This window comes from Charadrius vociferus, unplaced genomic scaffold (assembly GCF_000708025.1).
Source record: "Charadrius vociferus isolate BGI_N301 unplaced genomic scaffold, ASM70802v2 scaffold787, whole genome shotgun sequence".
Classification (NCBI taxonomy): domain Eukaryota; kingdom Metazoa; phylum Chordata; class Aves; order Charadriiformes; family Charadriidae; genus Charadrius; species Charadrius vociferus.
In genome coordinates this window covers 287,134-302,723 of record NW_009649307.1, presented here as the reverse complement: position 1 = coordinate 302,723, position 15,590 = coordinate 287,134, and the positions used below count along the sequence as shown (strand labels likewise).

General features: G+C 54.5%; 1 protein-coding gene across 1 annotated transcript in view; it reads left to right on the top strand.

The window, feature by feature from the left end:
* Positions 1 to 15,590, top strand: part of MPRIP (myosin phosphatase Rho interacting protein) — a 77,487-nt gene that overhangs the window by 38,127 nt on the left and 23,770 nt on the right. The window contains 6 exon segments of the mRNA XM_009889220.1: positions 717 to 801; positions 4,215 to 4,425; positions 5,709 to 5,868; positions 5,956 to 6,225; positions 12,215 to 12,356; positions 12,886 to 13,002. Coding sequence (XP_009887522.1) covers positions 717 to 801; positions 4,215 to 4,425; positions 5,709 to 5,868; positions 5,956 to 6,225; positions 12,215 to 12,356; positions 12,886 to 13,002 — 985 coding nt within the window.

The window sequence follows — 15,590 nt, the reverse complement described above, 5'->3', positions numbered from 1 at the left end:
TGGAGCCCTGTGGAGATCACAGAGATGCAGGGACAGGTTGTCAGGCCGCGGTGGGAGGGCACAGGAGGGTCCCCCAAACAAGCGACTCGTGCAGGGGCTGGACTTCTCGATGCCAAGTTCGCGCTGCTCTTTCTTGGACAAAAGCGCTTTGTGTGCAGTGTGCGGGTGTTGGCATCGCTGAAGGGGGAAGGTCCTGCCGGAGGCTCTGTCCCTCTCGGCTGTCTTTCAGGATCTTTCAGGATCCTTGAATCCTTGGCTGTGGCAGTGAGTGGGGTTCGAGCCAAAGCACCCTAGGGTCATCCCTCCTCCCCTCCTGTCCTGCCTTATTTTTCCCCCAGGAGCTGGTTGGGATGATTTCTGGGTACTGTTTACCATGTTGACCCTGACCAGGTTGGAGAAGCTGAGCTCCGCTGTTGTGCCCAGCTCCAGCTCAGGGTTGTGCTTATGGCCAAGTGACAAACCCTGGAAAGCTGGGGTTAGGGGTGAAATTTGGATGCTCCATCTCTGGAGCTCACAGGCAGCCTTCCCTGGGCACGGGATGGGGCAGCGTCTCCCCGGGCAGTGTGGTCAGAGCCACCCCGGTGAGGGGAAACGGCTTTGGGGTTCCCAGCCTGTGGGAAGCTGCGTTACAGCCCGTGGTTGAGTGCGAGTGTTGCTCCCGTCCCTGCGCGCTGCTCTTCAGCACAGACCTCATCTTTTGCTTTCTCTGACTGCAGGTGGCTGGAGATGCTGATAGTCTATCCGAGGACAAACAAGCAGAATCAGAAGAAGAAGAGGAAGGTAGAGCCCCCAACTCCCCAGGTAATCCCAGGGGGACACACAATGTTTCTCCATCCCAATATCCCTCCCAAACCATCTGGAGTGGCGGACTGCCGGTCCTCTGATGCTGCCTGCGTGGAGGGCGAGACCTGGGGCGAGCAAGAGAGCAGCAGGACAGTGTGAATTAATTTCCTGGTCATCACTTGCCAGGGTCACACGCTGCTGCTGCTGCTTTCCTGGCTCTTTTGGGGACACGTTTTGTCCCTCGGGCGCTGTCTTGTGGCACCGGCCCTGCACACACCCTGTCCCCAGAGCGGCCACAAAGCCACGTGGTCCCCAGGGGGCACCAGGAAGAGGTGCTGGCCGTTCACGGGCCATTTCGGCAAAAACAGGATGAAATTCCGTCGGGCTCCGGTTACCCCCTTTGAGATGACCCCAGAGATAATGGGAATGAAAGGAAAATACTAAAGGCCAGGGCCAGGCTGGGAGCTCCGGGGGCCGGAGCCGGGCTCTCCAGGGACCCGGCGGTGGCTTCGTGCTCACTTTGACTATAAATGGTAAAAAGCGGGGCCGGCCGTGACTCACTCGTTCCTTCTGGGCTCCCACGTGGCCGGAGTGGGGGAGAATCCCACAGATGGGGAACGTGACCCCGAGGCCACCCTTGTCCCTCGCCGGGGCTGAGAACAACTGTGTCCCTGAGGCCGCCTGACCTCCGGGCGCGCGTCCCACTGCCGCAGGGGACCGGCTGGGAGGGCTTGAACCAGGCTGTGGCACTGGGGGACTGAAACAACATCGGGGCTGCCCTGAGCCCCGGTTTTCAGGTCCCTGTCAATGAAGTCCACAGGATGGTCCTCGTGCAAACTGAGCCGTGGTTGGGTTTTGTACGGCATTTATTTGACTCAAGTTTCCACCACTGCACCAGATAAAGAGCTTCTGGGCAACGGGAAAAAAAATTAGGGGGAAGATGATCCTTTTTTGCACATCAAGCTGGAGGTCTGAGCCACCCCCTGCCAAGGGCTGGGGTCATCACAGCCCCTCGAGTGCTGGCTCTGGTGATGCTCCAGGGAAGCTGCCTCTTTCCTCCATGGGCAAGAGCTGGCGTGTTATGAGTTCCCTGTCCTCAAGCCCCGAGGAGGGGGCTGCTGCATTTGGGGCACCCCAGTGAGCTGATGCAGCAGGGCAGAGATGCTCACCCCATCCCTGTTGCAATGCTAAATACAGGCTGGGTTCAGGAGGGGGACAGAGCGGAGAGGAGAAGGGGCGCAGAGCCAGAAAAACATCATTCTGGGTTACATTTCATCACCATGGCAACTTCTTGGAAACCGTACAGGATTCGAGCTCCTGAGCACCAAATAAGGGAAGCGGCTGCGGGAAGGATGCTGGCTCCCCGCGGGTGGATGGGCTCCCCAGGTGGTTGGGGATGGGGTGAGCATGGAGCCTGGTGGCACTTTTCCCCGTCCTGCTTGCCACCCTCCTTCCACCCTCGCCACCTCGTCGCTCCTGGCCCCGTAGCACCAGAAAAAGACTCAAATTCACTTTTGCAAAACCATCCTCCGTGTGGGACCTGCTGCCGGACGGATGCTGAGCTGTGTCAGGCACTCAGGAGCAACCTGCAAAGGCAGAAGCATCTTTCCTCTGTCTCTCAAATCGTGCTGATGCAGGCGGCTGGTCCGGGGAGGGAGAGAGGATGCTGAGGAGAAAATCAGCACCAAATCCCCCTCTGTGAAATGGCTTCTCCTGAAGTTGGCTGCTGTTCAGCTTGCTCTCCCTGTGCCGGTGGAGAAAGCCTGATTTCTTTCTAAAGACGGCTGCCCGCTAATCTGGCAGCGGATCATGTCTGAGAGCCGCTCAGGGAGGGACGGACACCTTTGTGATCTCAAAAAAATAAATTTAAAACAATGGATATTTCTGCTTTTTCTCACTCCCACGTAGTTTTTCCTTGTCTGTGCTACAGCAGAGCTTGGCTGCAGCCAGGCACTCCTGGGGCATCGGGGCCATTTGCAGCTCCCCGCATCGTTTTGCTTCTTCCCCCTGCAAAATCACTGGGATGGGAGCAATGCAATCGAAACTGGGAAGATCACTCCAACTGCAGATTTTTGGACAGGAGTTGTTAGGTGCAGTCCTAGAGGTGTTTTCAACTTTGCTTTGCAAGGAGGTTGCAGTCTTAGGGGAAAAGGGCAGGTTGGTCTTGATGCTTTTGCCATGCTCCGGCAGTGGGAGAGACTGAGCTCGCTGCCTTTGCCTTCCTGCTCTCCCTGGGAAACTGAGACAGCATTTGAGGCTGAAATCTGGGATTTGAGGCACTGCCCTCTGTTGCAGGACGGGTTTGCACAGGGGTGCGGCACGCTCGGGTAAGCAGAGCGTGTCCAGACATACTTAACACAACTGGAGGCCGTTTTTGTTGATTTTGGTACACACTCCTTTTTGGAGCTGTTTGTATGGCTGAGCAGCAAAGAGTTAATTTCTCTGCTTGCTTATAGACCGCTTTTTGGCCCTCATAGCTCTGTCTAATTAAATACACATCTACAAATAATTATATGGGGGTGTGTGTAAGGAATATATAAAAATCTATATCCTGAGCTGGTGATTAGCTTTGGGCTTTCGGATCAATGAATGAGAGAGAGGTTGAGGCTGGAAGGGCCCCGGGAGATCGCGTGGTCCGACCCCCTGCTCAAGCAGCATCCCCTCGAGCAGGATGCCTGTGAACTCTGGATCGTTTACCTCCAACACTGCATTCCTTTAGACTGAAATTTCCGAGGGGATTTTTTTTTTTTAAAAAATTGAGGTCATTTGCTGCTCGTTGTGGCTGTGTGCGGAGCCAGGACCTGCTCTCTGGGAGATCCCCTGGCGGCTCCGGCACAGCCCGGCGAACACCGATTTGGAGGTGCAGGGCTAAAACCCACCGCCGGCTCTGCTGACCCGTGAGGGGGGACGGAGGGGATGCTCTTCGCAGCCCGTGTCCCCAGCCCGTGGCTGCTGGCTCGGACGCTCCTGGATTCCCCCTGCTCCAGGGAAAGGGAACAAGCAGCCGGGAAGCTTCCCACAATCCAGAGACTTTGGAGGGGGGTTAATTGTCATTGATTTATTGGTGGCTTTAAGGAAAATAATCTGCTAAGGCAGAAGCTTAATACGACAACAGCAAAGCATCTGCTAGTGAGCAAAGCCAAACCCGAAAACGAGTTGTGAAAGCTGCTGCCTCTTTTGGGGTGTGCGCTGAACCTGGGCGGCCCGGGCTGCGGCCACCAAAATGGCATTCATCATCTGATGGACACCAGAGCCCCTCGTTAGCTAGAGAAGCATTTAAGATGATGGGTATGGTTTTAAAATAACGTAAAGCTCAGTGCGATGTTGTATTTCCTTTTTAAAACAAGCAGCCTGTCAGGTAGCCAAAGCACCCGGGAGGAGTACAGCACCGGTTGGGTTTTATTCTCTTCTCTCTTCGCTGTTCTCTTTAGGAGCCCGGTCCCGCTAAGATGGCCGTGACCAGCAGCAACATCCCCAGTGCGGAGAAGGTCCCTGCCACCAAGTCCACGCTTTGGCAGGAAGAAATGAGGGGCAAAGACCAAGCAGATGGGGGCAGCGGCATCAGCACAACACAGAGCCCCGTGCAAGGCCAGGCCGGGGCTGCCAGCTCCCTGAAGGATCCTGTGCTGGACAGCAAGGAAGGTGAGGGACGGGGGTGCCAGCGCTGGTGTGACGCTGTGGTGACCCGGTTCGGGCAGCTGAGCCAGCAAAAAAACACCATACAGGGAAAAGTTTTCTGCGGGTTCAGTTCCCGGAGCATCCCAGCAAGGAGTGGGAGGCAGACCTGGTCCCTGCTGTGCAGGGACCCGAGCGAGGCATTACGGGCTGAAAGTTCAGGAAGGGAAAAATTTACATCACATGCTGGAAAATCACAGCGTGGGACCCAATCCTGCCCCGGCAGGGAGACGAGGCTGCCTGGTCTTGCAAGCGACGTTGCCCGCATGCTGGGGCCAAGATGAGGGGGAAAATGTCTTTTCTAGCCCCTTTGAGTCCCCGCCTGGGGCACCCAGAGGGCACGGGGCCATGCTGTGCTCAGCCCGGCTGTCGGGGCTGCCAAGCCCTGAGCACCGCTTCCTCCTCCGGCCCCTGTGTCAGGGCCCTGTTTACATTTGGTCTCCCCGATGCGTCCCTGGAAGGCGCCGGGGCCGCAGCATTGTTCTCCCTTGGAACAATAGGGGCTGGGGACTGTTCCTGCCGCGGCCGCGGACAGGGATGAGGGGGAAAATGTCTTTTCTAGCCCCTTTGAGTCCCCGCCTGGGGCACCCAGAGGGCACGGGGCCATGCTGTGCTCAGCCCGGCTGTCGGGGCTGCCAAGCCCTGAGCACCGCTTCCTCCTCCGGCCCCTGTGTCAGGGCCCTGTTTACATTTGGTCTCCCCGATGCGTCCCTGGAAGGCGCCGGGGCCGCAGCATTGTTCTCCCTTGGAACAATAGGGGCTGGGGACTGTTCCTGCCGCGGCCGCGGACAGGGCCCACGCGCTGCAGCCGGTTCCTTTATCTGCCCGCTCGGATGGGGGATGCTTCCCACCCGCTCCCGGCTTCCAGGAGTGAGGTGTCCATCGCCTTGCGCCCACGGAGCTGTGGTGAATGCTAAACTGGGAAGGACAGAGATGGAAACAGGTGCAGAGCAGTGACTGCAGCCATCCATTTCTTGGTTTGAAGGTTTAGGTCTTTCATCCATGCAAGCCTGACCCAAGGGTTGGACTGGTATCCCCAGTTCCCTGCAGACTGTCCCACTATCACCGTTGGCATGAAGGGTGGTCAGGGTGGAAAAGCCAAAGGTGCGAGAGGTGGCACAGCGTGGGGCTGGGGCCCAGGACATCTCTGCCCTCATTTCCTGCCCCTGTCCGGGGTGGAATTGGGGTATGTTTTGTTAAAAGCAGAACTTGGACTTGAAACCAAGCATGGTGCCTTCTCTGTCCTTTAGACGAGAGCTCCATGAACGGAGACCGGATAGACTGTGGGCGGAAGACGCGTGTCGAGAGCGGGTACTTTTCCTTGGAGAAGACCAAGCAAGACTCGAAGCTGGAAGAACAGCAGCTGCCGCCCCCGCCGAGCCCGCCCAGCCCCAGCACCCCGAACAACAGGTACAGTTATCCCAAATCGCCCTCGCAGGAGCATGCCCAGCCCTTTCCTTCCCCAGGTACTCGATCAGGCGACCGAATGATTCACAGCTTCTCTCTGAACTCCTTGGACTCGAAGAGCAGTTGCCCCATGCACAAGGACTCCGGCAGCAGAGATGTAGGAAGGGGAGCTGAAAAATCGGGGCGTCCCCTTTCTTTTAAAGCCAGCCGGCAGTACACCACCCTGGCCGACGTTCCCAAGGCCATTAGGATCAGTAATCGTGAGGCCTTCCAGGTGGAGAGGAAGCGGCTAGAGCGGAGAACCCGGGCCCGTAGCCCTGGGAGAGAAGAAGTGGCCCGGCTCTTTGGCAATGAGAGAAGGTAAGGGATGAGTGGCTAATCTCCTCCTTGCATGCTTGCAATGGCAGCGAGACTGGGTCCCTGCCGCAGCCCCGCATGGAGCAGGCGGGATTTGCCGGCTGAAGCCCCTTTGTATTCCAGCGCTCCTAGGTTTAAGAACACCCATCCACACCGCCCAGGCGGTGGGATGTCCTTAGTAGTGCCAGCGGGCAGGTGTCACCCTGCCTGGCTGCTTTGGGAACGGCTAGCCGAGGTGGATGATGTTCAGTGGCCGCATTGGCAAGCAAGCCCACCCTCCCCGTCCCATCCCCGGCGCGGCACACGCTGGCAGCTGGCACCATTAATTAGGTTAGCTCTCTAAATGGTGTTAGTGCCGGGTGCGTTACGCAACTGCCTAATGAGCTGAGAGAGGTTTCAAAATGTCACGGCGTTAATCTGGGAGAGGAGAGGCGGGTGCAGCGCCGAGGCAGGGCGCAGCGGGCTGCAAAACAGCTTAGCGCGGAGGAGGACGGGGAGGGCGTCTGCACGCACGCCTGCACCGCGCACCGGCGGGCTTGGCGCTCTCCGGGCGAGGCGAAGGATGGGCTCGACCTGCCCTGGGAGAGACGCGTTTGTGCGGTGAGGGCAGCGGAGCAAACGGGGAGACAGGCCCTGGGCGAGAGGGCCGCCTGCCAGTCTGATTTTCTTGCCCTGGTTTTCCTCCGGGCATGTTCTCTCTCGCACGGTTTCAGCAAGCGCTTCTCATCCGTTTCTTCCCAGCCCCTAAAGGACTGTTTTCCAGCCTGGCTTCCGAGAGCTGGGAGCGGGTCTGGGAAGTACGGTGCAACTCTGTGCCGGTGCTGCCGGTTGGCAGGAGGATCCCAAACCCAGCCCGGCTCCGGCAACGAGTGCTGGACTGGGAATAAAGGAGGAAAGTTTGGCTTTCTCTGCTTTGGGAATTGAGTCTTCCCTGGGATGGAGGAGAGGGATGCCACACGGGTCCCTTGGCCACCCCGGCTGGGGACAGGGCTGAGGAAAGGTTGGTGGCTGCTGGTTTGCAGGCTGAACTGGTGCAGTGTTGTGGGCTCAGGTGGGAGTGAGATTGTGTCCCCAGTGTGAGAGGACAGCGTGTTCCTCTGGTGCCAGCAGTCCCTCGCTCCAGCCCCGAGGGGTATCGTGCAGCACTGGGATCCCGCATGGAGCTGGGATGTGCCAGCCGAGGACAGGGAGGAGCAGATTTACAGGCAGATAACGGGGCCCGGGAGAGGACGCTGCTGCCAGAGACTGTCCTTTTTTAATGTCAGTCCCACTCATTCCCTGCTGCCGGGTGCCTTTTCCCAAGGAAAATCTGTTTTTCCCAGCCCAGCTGGGCTCCTGGGGCTGTTAACAGGTTTTTATTGCTTTATCAGTATTGGCAAAATTTCCCCTGTGTCAGCCCAGGGCCTTTGTCAGAGCAGGAGGGGCGTAGGGAGAGGAGCGAGCGCTGCACCGGGGTCTTCCTGCCCACAGGGCTGAGCCTGATCCAGCGTTTGGGAGGGAGATGGTGGCAGAGAGTAGGGTGAGGGGTCCCCCTCTGCCGCAGGGTTTGGCTGGGTTTGGCGGGGGATCGCAGCCCGCGGTGCCGGGGGAGTGTGCCATGAGCAGGGGCAGCTCGACGGGGGTTTTTTTGGGGACAGGCACGTTTGATTTCTCCTCCGGGAACCTGGGAATTGGCCCCTGCGGGTGGCGTGGGTGGAGAGGCCATGTGTCCTGGAGCTCGGGTGGACTCGGGAGGGCACAGAGAGGCAATCCAGCGTCGCACCAAGGAATTAACATTTGCCAGCACTCTGCTCAGCTTGGCTTGGCTGCTTTTTAAATTTGAGTTTACCCAGTCCCCATATCCCTCTCATTTTTCTCCTCCAATCTCAGGCTTTGCTGTTTGAGGTTGAGCAAATACAATAACTCACTTCTGTGCTGTGGGGTCAGCTTTTTCCCCCAGGTTTAACACCATTTCTAATAATCCTTCTCGGTAACCCACTAACATGCCTGGGAACGCTTGCCTGAAATCGCTTGCCTACATGCCAACCCCATAGGCACCAGCCGGGCATCATTCAGATCGGCCTTTCATCTCTCAGTGCAGCCAGATGAACTTGCTCTGGTTCTGTTGGTATTTTCGGCTCTTCCTCCCGTTTTCCGTTTACCCACTGTAAATCAGCGTGAGGGTCGAAGCGATGGATGAAAAAGAATTATTTTAGGTACCCAGTGCTGCATCCTGAGTGACACACCTGTAGGCTTAGCTCCAGATAAAGCTGTTTTTCAGGCGTCTTGTCCTGTTTCCTTATAGGTAGAGATATTACATGACTTATGTCCAGGACCATGCTGGAAATTTTCCATGTTGACCATTTATACCTGACGCTGACTCCACGCCCCATGCCGACGGCTGAGCTCACAGCTGCTCAGAAACATGAATCAGAAAAAAAAAAAAAAAAAAAAAAAGAAGAGAGAGATAATCTCCATGATTTTGGTGGAGCGGCGGAGTGCGAGTTCCCTCTGCTGGCACGTGGCAGGCCGGGGCTGCCGGCACCGCGCTGCCTGCGCCTTGCGGGGGGCCCTGAACGGGCTGGGGGAGAGGGTCTGCGTCCAGAGAGGTCGAGCCGTGCCTCCGGTCTCCCACCTCAGACCCATCCCGAGGGCGAAAGGGCAGGGGCAGCTCTTTGGGAACCCCATGGATAAATCTTGAAGGCTGTTTTGCACACAAAATCACAGCGGAGAAGGCTGCAGGCACAACCTTGGATGCTGCTCCCCATACCCCAGCGGAGCTCCGCAGCTGCGGGGATAAATCACATCTCAGGAAGGTGTCAGCAGCTTTGGGAAGGAGACCACCGTCGGGGTGGGGAGTCCTCGGGGTGCAGAGACTCGGAGCCCCTTCCTCCGGGTGTGCGGCTGCGGGCTCACCTGCCTCCTGCAGCTCCCCGGGGAGCACTGGGAATTCTGGTTGGCAAACGTGGCTTTTCTTGCACACTTCCAGGGATGCAGCGTCTAAAACCACGGCTTTCCTGGTTGACCCCATGTTCTGCTGACGCTGGCAAGAGTCCGCTGTGGCGTCTGCCAGATCTCCTGTAGGAGCATGGTCAGGGGGCTGAGGAATATTTCTGTCCTCAATAAATAGCAGAGCTGCCTGAAATCACTTAAAAGACTTTTCTTTCTCAAATTCCTTCTCTGGAGCTTCTTGAAATGTAAGGCTCTGCTCTGAATGCTGCTTCTACCCTTAGAGAGGAGTGCCTGCTCTCCCAAGTACAGGTTTTTTTTTTCTTGTATAACTATCCTCTTCATTTTTGTGGACCTTTGGGGGAAATTCCTCTTCCTTTTCCTGACACTCACTGTCTTTCTTGCTGATAAATAATGAATGAATCCAATAAAAACAAGCCCTGTCTTCCAATCAAAGAAAATCACTTTACCGATAGCTCGTGCTGGTCTTTATAGCTTTCCTTCCCACCGCACACACCCCTCCACCTAACAGCCGAGATCTGCAGCTCGGGTTTAGTGGCCTGGAAAAGATTAACAGCCTGCATGGCCAAGGAACTCCTTGGGACGAGCTTTGTAGTTGAGAAAGCACTGAATGGCACGGCAGCTTTTAAAATGCTTCTTCCTACCTGTCTGCAGCCTTGTTTTGTCAACACAGAGCTGCTGTTCAGAGGCAGCAGCTCCTCCGCACAGTGGGGAGGAGAGGAGAGCCCTTCCCCTCCCCGTCCGCCCAGGATCTCTAGCAGTAACCTCTCTGAAATGTTGAGCTAATGGGAAAAAAACGATTCTTTCCTGTAATCCGGATGATATTAACCCTTGGGGCTGTGATTTGGTTGCAGTGATTTATTTTTCTCCTCCCTTTTTCAATGACGAATTACTGGAATGATTTTGATTTTGTTTTGTATGTAGATGCAGATATATAATTTCCTCTTCTGTTCATTCATTTTCCAGCCTTGTTTTCTTCCAGGTCTTGTTGCTCTCCACCTTCTCCTGCTGTGTTGCTGTGTGACGTGTCCGCCTTTACTTCGCCTGCTTCGCTACCATCTCATCTCAATCTCAAGCCGTAGAACAACCTGGTGGTGCAGCCCCTTTCATGAGAAATCAACCTGCTTTTGATTTTGTTTTATGTTTTTTGGTTGGGTTTTTTTTTTTCTCCTGATTTGTTTTTCTTCAGGCTTTCACCTAATAGGGCACAGACAATGTTAATTCACAGACTTCTTACTCCCTCCTAAACTGAGACTCAGAGAAGGCTGGGCCAGTGTAAAAAGGGTTAAAAAATTATGACTCCAAAACAGTTCCCTGTCTATTGGTGGACAGTGGATGTGGATTTATGCTCCGCAGGCTGGCTTCTGTGAACGGACATCTCGTGAGCAGAACATCCCAGGGGGATTGGGAGCTCTGCGCGAGCCCAGGATCTGCCCGCTCCCAGTCTGCAAACTGGGAAGGCAGCAGGGGCTGAGCAGATGTCCCGTAAAAACATCAGAGAGATTTGAATTTACAAAGCGAAGCCTTCCCCACCGATTTTGTCCCTTCCAGTTTGGTTGTGGGCTTCAGCACCCGGTCCTGGCAGCCTGGCTCTGAGCAGCAGTGGGGGGGGGGGACCCAGCCCGTCAGGGGATGTGATGTGCTCAGACTGCTCGTCTCATTTATGGAATATGGTGCAAATGTTGGTTGAAAATTGAACATCTCATGTTTTTTGAGTCCTTAACGTGCTGTTCCTTTTTGTGGGAAGTGTTAAAATTTTTTTTTTTTTTTTTTGATAACCTGTTTCCCCTCATGTGGTTGCCATTGTGATTTTCATGCACATTAGAGGTTCGCACAGAACAAGCAGCCCCGAGTTTAGGTGCGGCACGCGTGGGTCCAAATTTTGTGACAAGAACCCACCTCAGCTGAGCTTTTTGGGGAGGTTCGAAATTGAGCTTTAAACCTCACAGCTTGGAGCTTAGCTGGCGTGTGTGTTGGTAGCGGGTTATTGCTTCACGTTCCCAGGTTGTGATTAAAGACCTGAGGTTGATACTTGGCCGAACCCCCGGGCGTGCAAACTTCGACACCAGCAGGTCTTTTGAAAATTCCAGTATTTCCTCTCCTGTGGGTCAGCGAGCAGCTTTTCATGCTGAAATGGCACTTCTAATTCCACCTGCAAAGGCCTGTTGTTTGCTCGTTCTTAGGAACATCCCATTTGGGTTTGGGCCAGGGTTGGCTCCTGTTCCATCCACATTTCGTCATAGTTCTCCTCTGTCCTCGCAGACATGTGTGCCATGGTGTGATGGGCCACCGAGGTGGTGTCTGAGAGCCCAAGTTTTTCTCCCTGCTGTCCATACCGGATTTGCAGACCAGTTTGAGAGGAGGGTAGAGCCCCCGGGGTTTCGCTGGGGATGCCCTGCTGTGCCTGCACAGGGTTGTCCTCGTTTCCTCATGCCTCTTCAGCTAGTGCACACTGCAAGCCAGACCCGTTGTCTGGAGGCACCTACAGACGCTCCAGTACAATCCTGTGGATGTTACCCATGTGGGGCTGAGTTTTTATAGGCTATCTGTTGCAGTGGACACGCAGGGTGACCCATAGGTACCCGTTTCCTCTGCACCCCAGCGTGGTCTGATGTGCCTCTGCTCTGTGGCCTGAGGGGGCCATCGATAGCTGCAGTGCAGGAGAGTAAAGCCAAACCTTAAGCCAAAGCTGCTCAATAATCCCTGCTTCTCAAAGGGCCGTCAAATTTACAAGTAAAAAGTTACTGCTGGTTTTGGAAGGTTTTTCGAGATATTTAAGAAGATAATATTTGCGGAGATGAGTAGCGTGAGGTTTTTCCCCACTTTGGCTGCAGGTAAAACGGTGCACGTCAGATCGGGGCGTTTTGCCCTGGATTTGTGCGCGCTAGAGCTTGCAGAGAAACGGGGACCAAAAGCCAGGTGTGCATGAACACGGGGTCGAGCAATTCTGCAGCCTGAAATTTGTGGGGATTGTACAGCTCGGCGCAGTTGCTGTTCTTGTGTTTAAACCGGCTCTGGTTTCCCCTTTCTCTCTGTTTTCCAGACGATCCCAGGTAATTGAAAAATTTGAGGCATTAGATATTGAGAACGCGGAGCACATGGAAACGAATGTGTCGGCTGGTGCTGCCCTTTCCAGTGAGACGCGGCAGGGCAGGAGCGAGAAGAGGGTTTTCCCACGGAAACGGGTAAGCTGAGGTCTCGGGATGGGGTTTGGAGGATGGCAGCTGGGATCTGGCAGCCCAGGATAGAGGGTTTAGCTATAGGGTTTAGCTATAGGGTTTCTCCCTGGGCGGAGCAGGGGATCTGGAGTCGCTCATGCAGGAGCCAAACGGCTGTGTGTGCTCAGTCCGTGCAGGTTTGCTGCTTGCTGCTCTGCTCCCTTGGCCCAAAAGCAGATCAGGGTAGAAAATCAGGCTGTCTTTTCTCCTTCCTCCCAGATAGAAAGAGGGAAACTTCAGATCTGGCATGGCAGGACACATCAGGATGGGGTGAAGTTACAAAAGAAACACGCAGTCTTGAAAGTCCCAGATACAATTAGATATATTGGGAACAGATTAATGCCTGAGAGGACAAAAAAATGTATTGCCAATGAAATGACACTTGTTCTGAGCCTGAGATGCCCCTTAAATATGCGGATTTTTATGCCACGAGCCAAGAGAGCGGGACTCGCTGTCCCAGTTCCTGCGCTGATCTGGGCTACCGTTGTTTACACAGGACTTCACTTGCGAAGGTGCAGCTGTGGGCTCCATCCTGGATGTGTCCGCATCTCCTCTGTCCCCGCATCGCCGGGCAAAGTCGTTGGACAGAAGGTCCACAGAGTCCTCTATGACGGTGAGCCACCGGGGCCGTGTCCTCTGCCTTGGGGGAGGACATGAGAGGCCCTTTCCCAGGCAGGTCCAGTGAAAACCGGACTGTCTGCTGCTTTCCCTGTAGCCAGCACGTAGGACATAGGATACGCTTGAATTCGGAGCAGGTTTCGGTGACTTGGCTTCACACTTAGCGTGTCAAGGAGAGCCAACACGTGGCCTAGTTTTCTAACGCCGCTTCCTTGATGTTTATGCAGTTGCAGGTGGGTGTGAGCGGGATGAAGGCTACGAGGAAGGGCTGAACCTGCCCTCCTGAGCTTTCCTCCCTTTGCATATTTCAAATGCTCACCAGACCTGGAGGCAAACAGCACAGAACAAACACAAAAATGCTCTCTTCTCACTCACCACCCTTCTGTAGGAACAAAATAAATACACTTGCTAATCTCACAAAAAGATTACACGGCCATTGTAAATACGAGCTGCATTTTTCGGGGATAGACAGCTTCTATTGAAGGACTTCTCAGAAAAATGCAGTAGCTTCATGTTTCTGTAGTAGCTTTTCGTGTAGACTTGTACAGCCACAAGAGCGATTTTTCAATTCTTGGTGGTAATAAAAAGGTGCAAGAAGTGCACATCAAGTGGCGATGCACGTCGTCTAATGAAGGCAAGAAAACCATGCAGTCAGTGGGAAGAAAACCTTTTCCTTGCATTAAATACGCCTTTATTGTGCCACTCCTGCTATAAAAGTAGCAACATAAGAAAAAACCTGCGTGCCTGCTGGTTTGCAGCCATGGTTGCAAGACTCTCCCCTGCCCATTGGGTTCACTGTGTCAGATCAGATCGGTTATCCATCAGGATCAAAGCCGAGGAGAGTTCATCCCTTGTTAGGCTGGGTGGGTTACAGCAGAGCTGTGGCTTGCACTGCCTGGGTATCTCTTCCATCAAGTGCTTCACCTGGGTTTGGTTTCTAATACGTATGCCCTTCAGTAGCGGCTGGTCCTAAACTTTTCATGCTTCAGCAGCTTTGCAGCTTTGGGCAAAGGCTGCGCTCTCCTTCCTGCCTGAGCGCTCGGAGGAAAGCAGAGGGGTTTCCGTGGAGGAGCGGGAACTGCAGGAGAAACCTTCCTGCTCGGGGCGCTTCTGTAGCCTCTCGCTGCAGCCCAGTCTGAAACCTGAGTATACTGCTTAGCAGCATCTTTCCTGTCTGGCTGCTTCTACACCTTTGCTTAAATTTTAAGGAAACTAAGAGATACAGTAAAGTAGTGTGAATGCTTTTAAAGAGAGATTTATCTGCTTTTGGAGAAGATTCTTGCGCTGTGCTTTGTCCCAGATGATAAATAACAAGCCCGTGAGCAACTACAACTCTTGCAGTCCTGTTTTCCCTCTCTGCAAAGTGCATGGTTGGGAGCTGGTTATTTTTGATCCAAAATGTAGATTCTCTGCTTGATGCTCTCCTGTAGTACAAGAGAGGGCTTTAATAGTATCCAGACCCCGAGCACACGATCCCACCTGCACTTTGGCAGAGAAGAAGCAGGCGGGTGGTGGCATCGCCGTCTCAGGGTAGATTAGGGCTGCGGTTAGGATGCCCGGCTCTCATAGCCTACTTCAGGGATGGATGTAGCCATTTCAAATGCAATTTTCTGTATAGTTTGTGCGTGGCGTATCACTGTCTTGTCAGCAGGTCCTGGTGGGGCTCAGTGGGTTTATTGCCTGCAGCCACATCACAGCCAGGGCTGCCCAGGCTGGCATCTGTCTGCACCGTCCTCTGATTCTCTAGGGTTTTGGGAAAGACAAGGTGGCATTTACTTGCCCCTGTGTTTTTGTGGAGTGGGACTGGGTTCCTGCCACCGTGGGAGCACTCAAATGTGGGATGTGCCGCCCCACAGCATAAGTTGGATGAAATAGGCTTCCAGACCCCAATTTTCCGTTGCTCCCCTTGCAATAGCCCATTTCAGATGCTACAGCTGCATTTCACACACTGCTCTCCTTTCCTTCTCCGCTCTGCAGCACATGGAACAGCTGGAGGAGCTCAGCCTCGAGGGAGCAAAAGCATTTCCACCACATCCTTCCCCGCGAGCGGGCAGGGCTGGGAGGAAGGGCTGGCGGGAGTTATCCCACGCTGTCTTGGTTGCTTTTCTCAGAGCTTCAGCACCCTGATGCACCCGCTTTGGAGGGAAGAGCAGGTGTCGTTTGGGTGGTGCAGTGCTGGGATTCCCTGTATTTCCAGCCTCGGGAACTCAGCCTTGTTTTGAACCCTGCAGCCTTATATCAATAGCACACAGTTTTTCTTTCGTAAGGTATAACAGAGGGACAAAACTGCCCGCAGTCTTGCTAATTCTTTGCTTCTCCTTTCTCTGTAATGCTGGTGTGGCAGCAGGAAATTACAAGAGAAATGCTAGGAAAGGGACAGCCTGAATAAACCATACAGCAGGTTTGTGTTCCTCCTGGGAGCAAACGTTTAGCTCCACGCAGTATAATGATCCAATTTAACTGTTGCTGGTCTCTTTTATTTCTGCGCTGTTTATTTCTGCGGAGCCACTGCTGTTGCCTCCTCCCAGGCTGGGTGCAGATGCTTCCACCCTCCCCTCTGACCGCCACTCTCCTTTCTTGCAG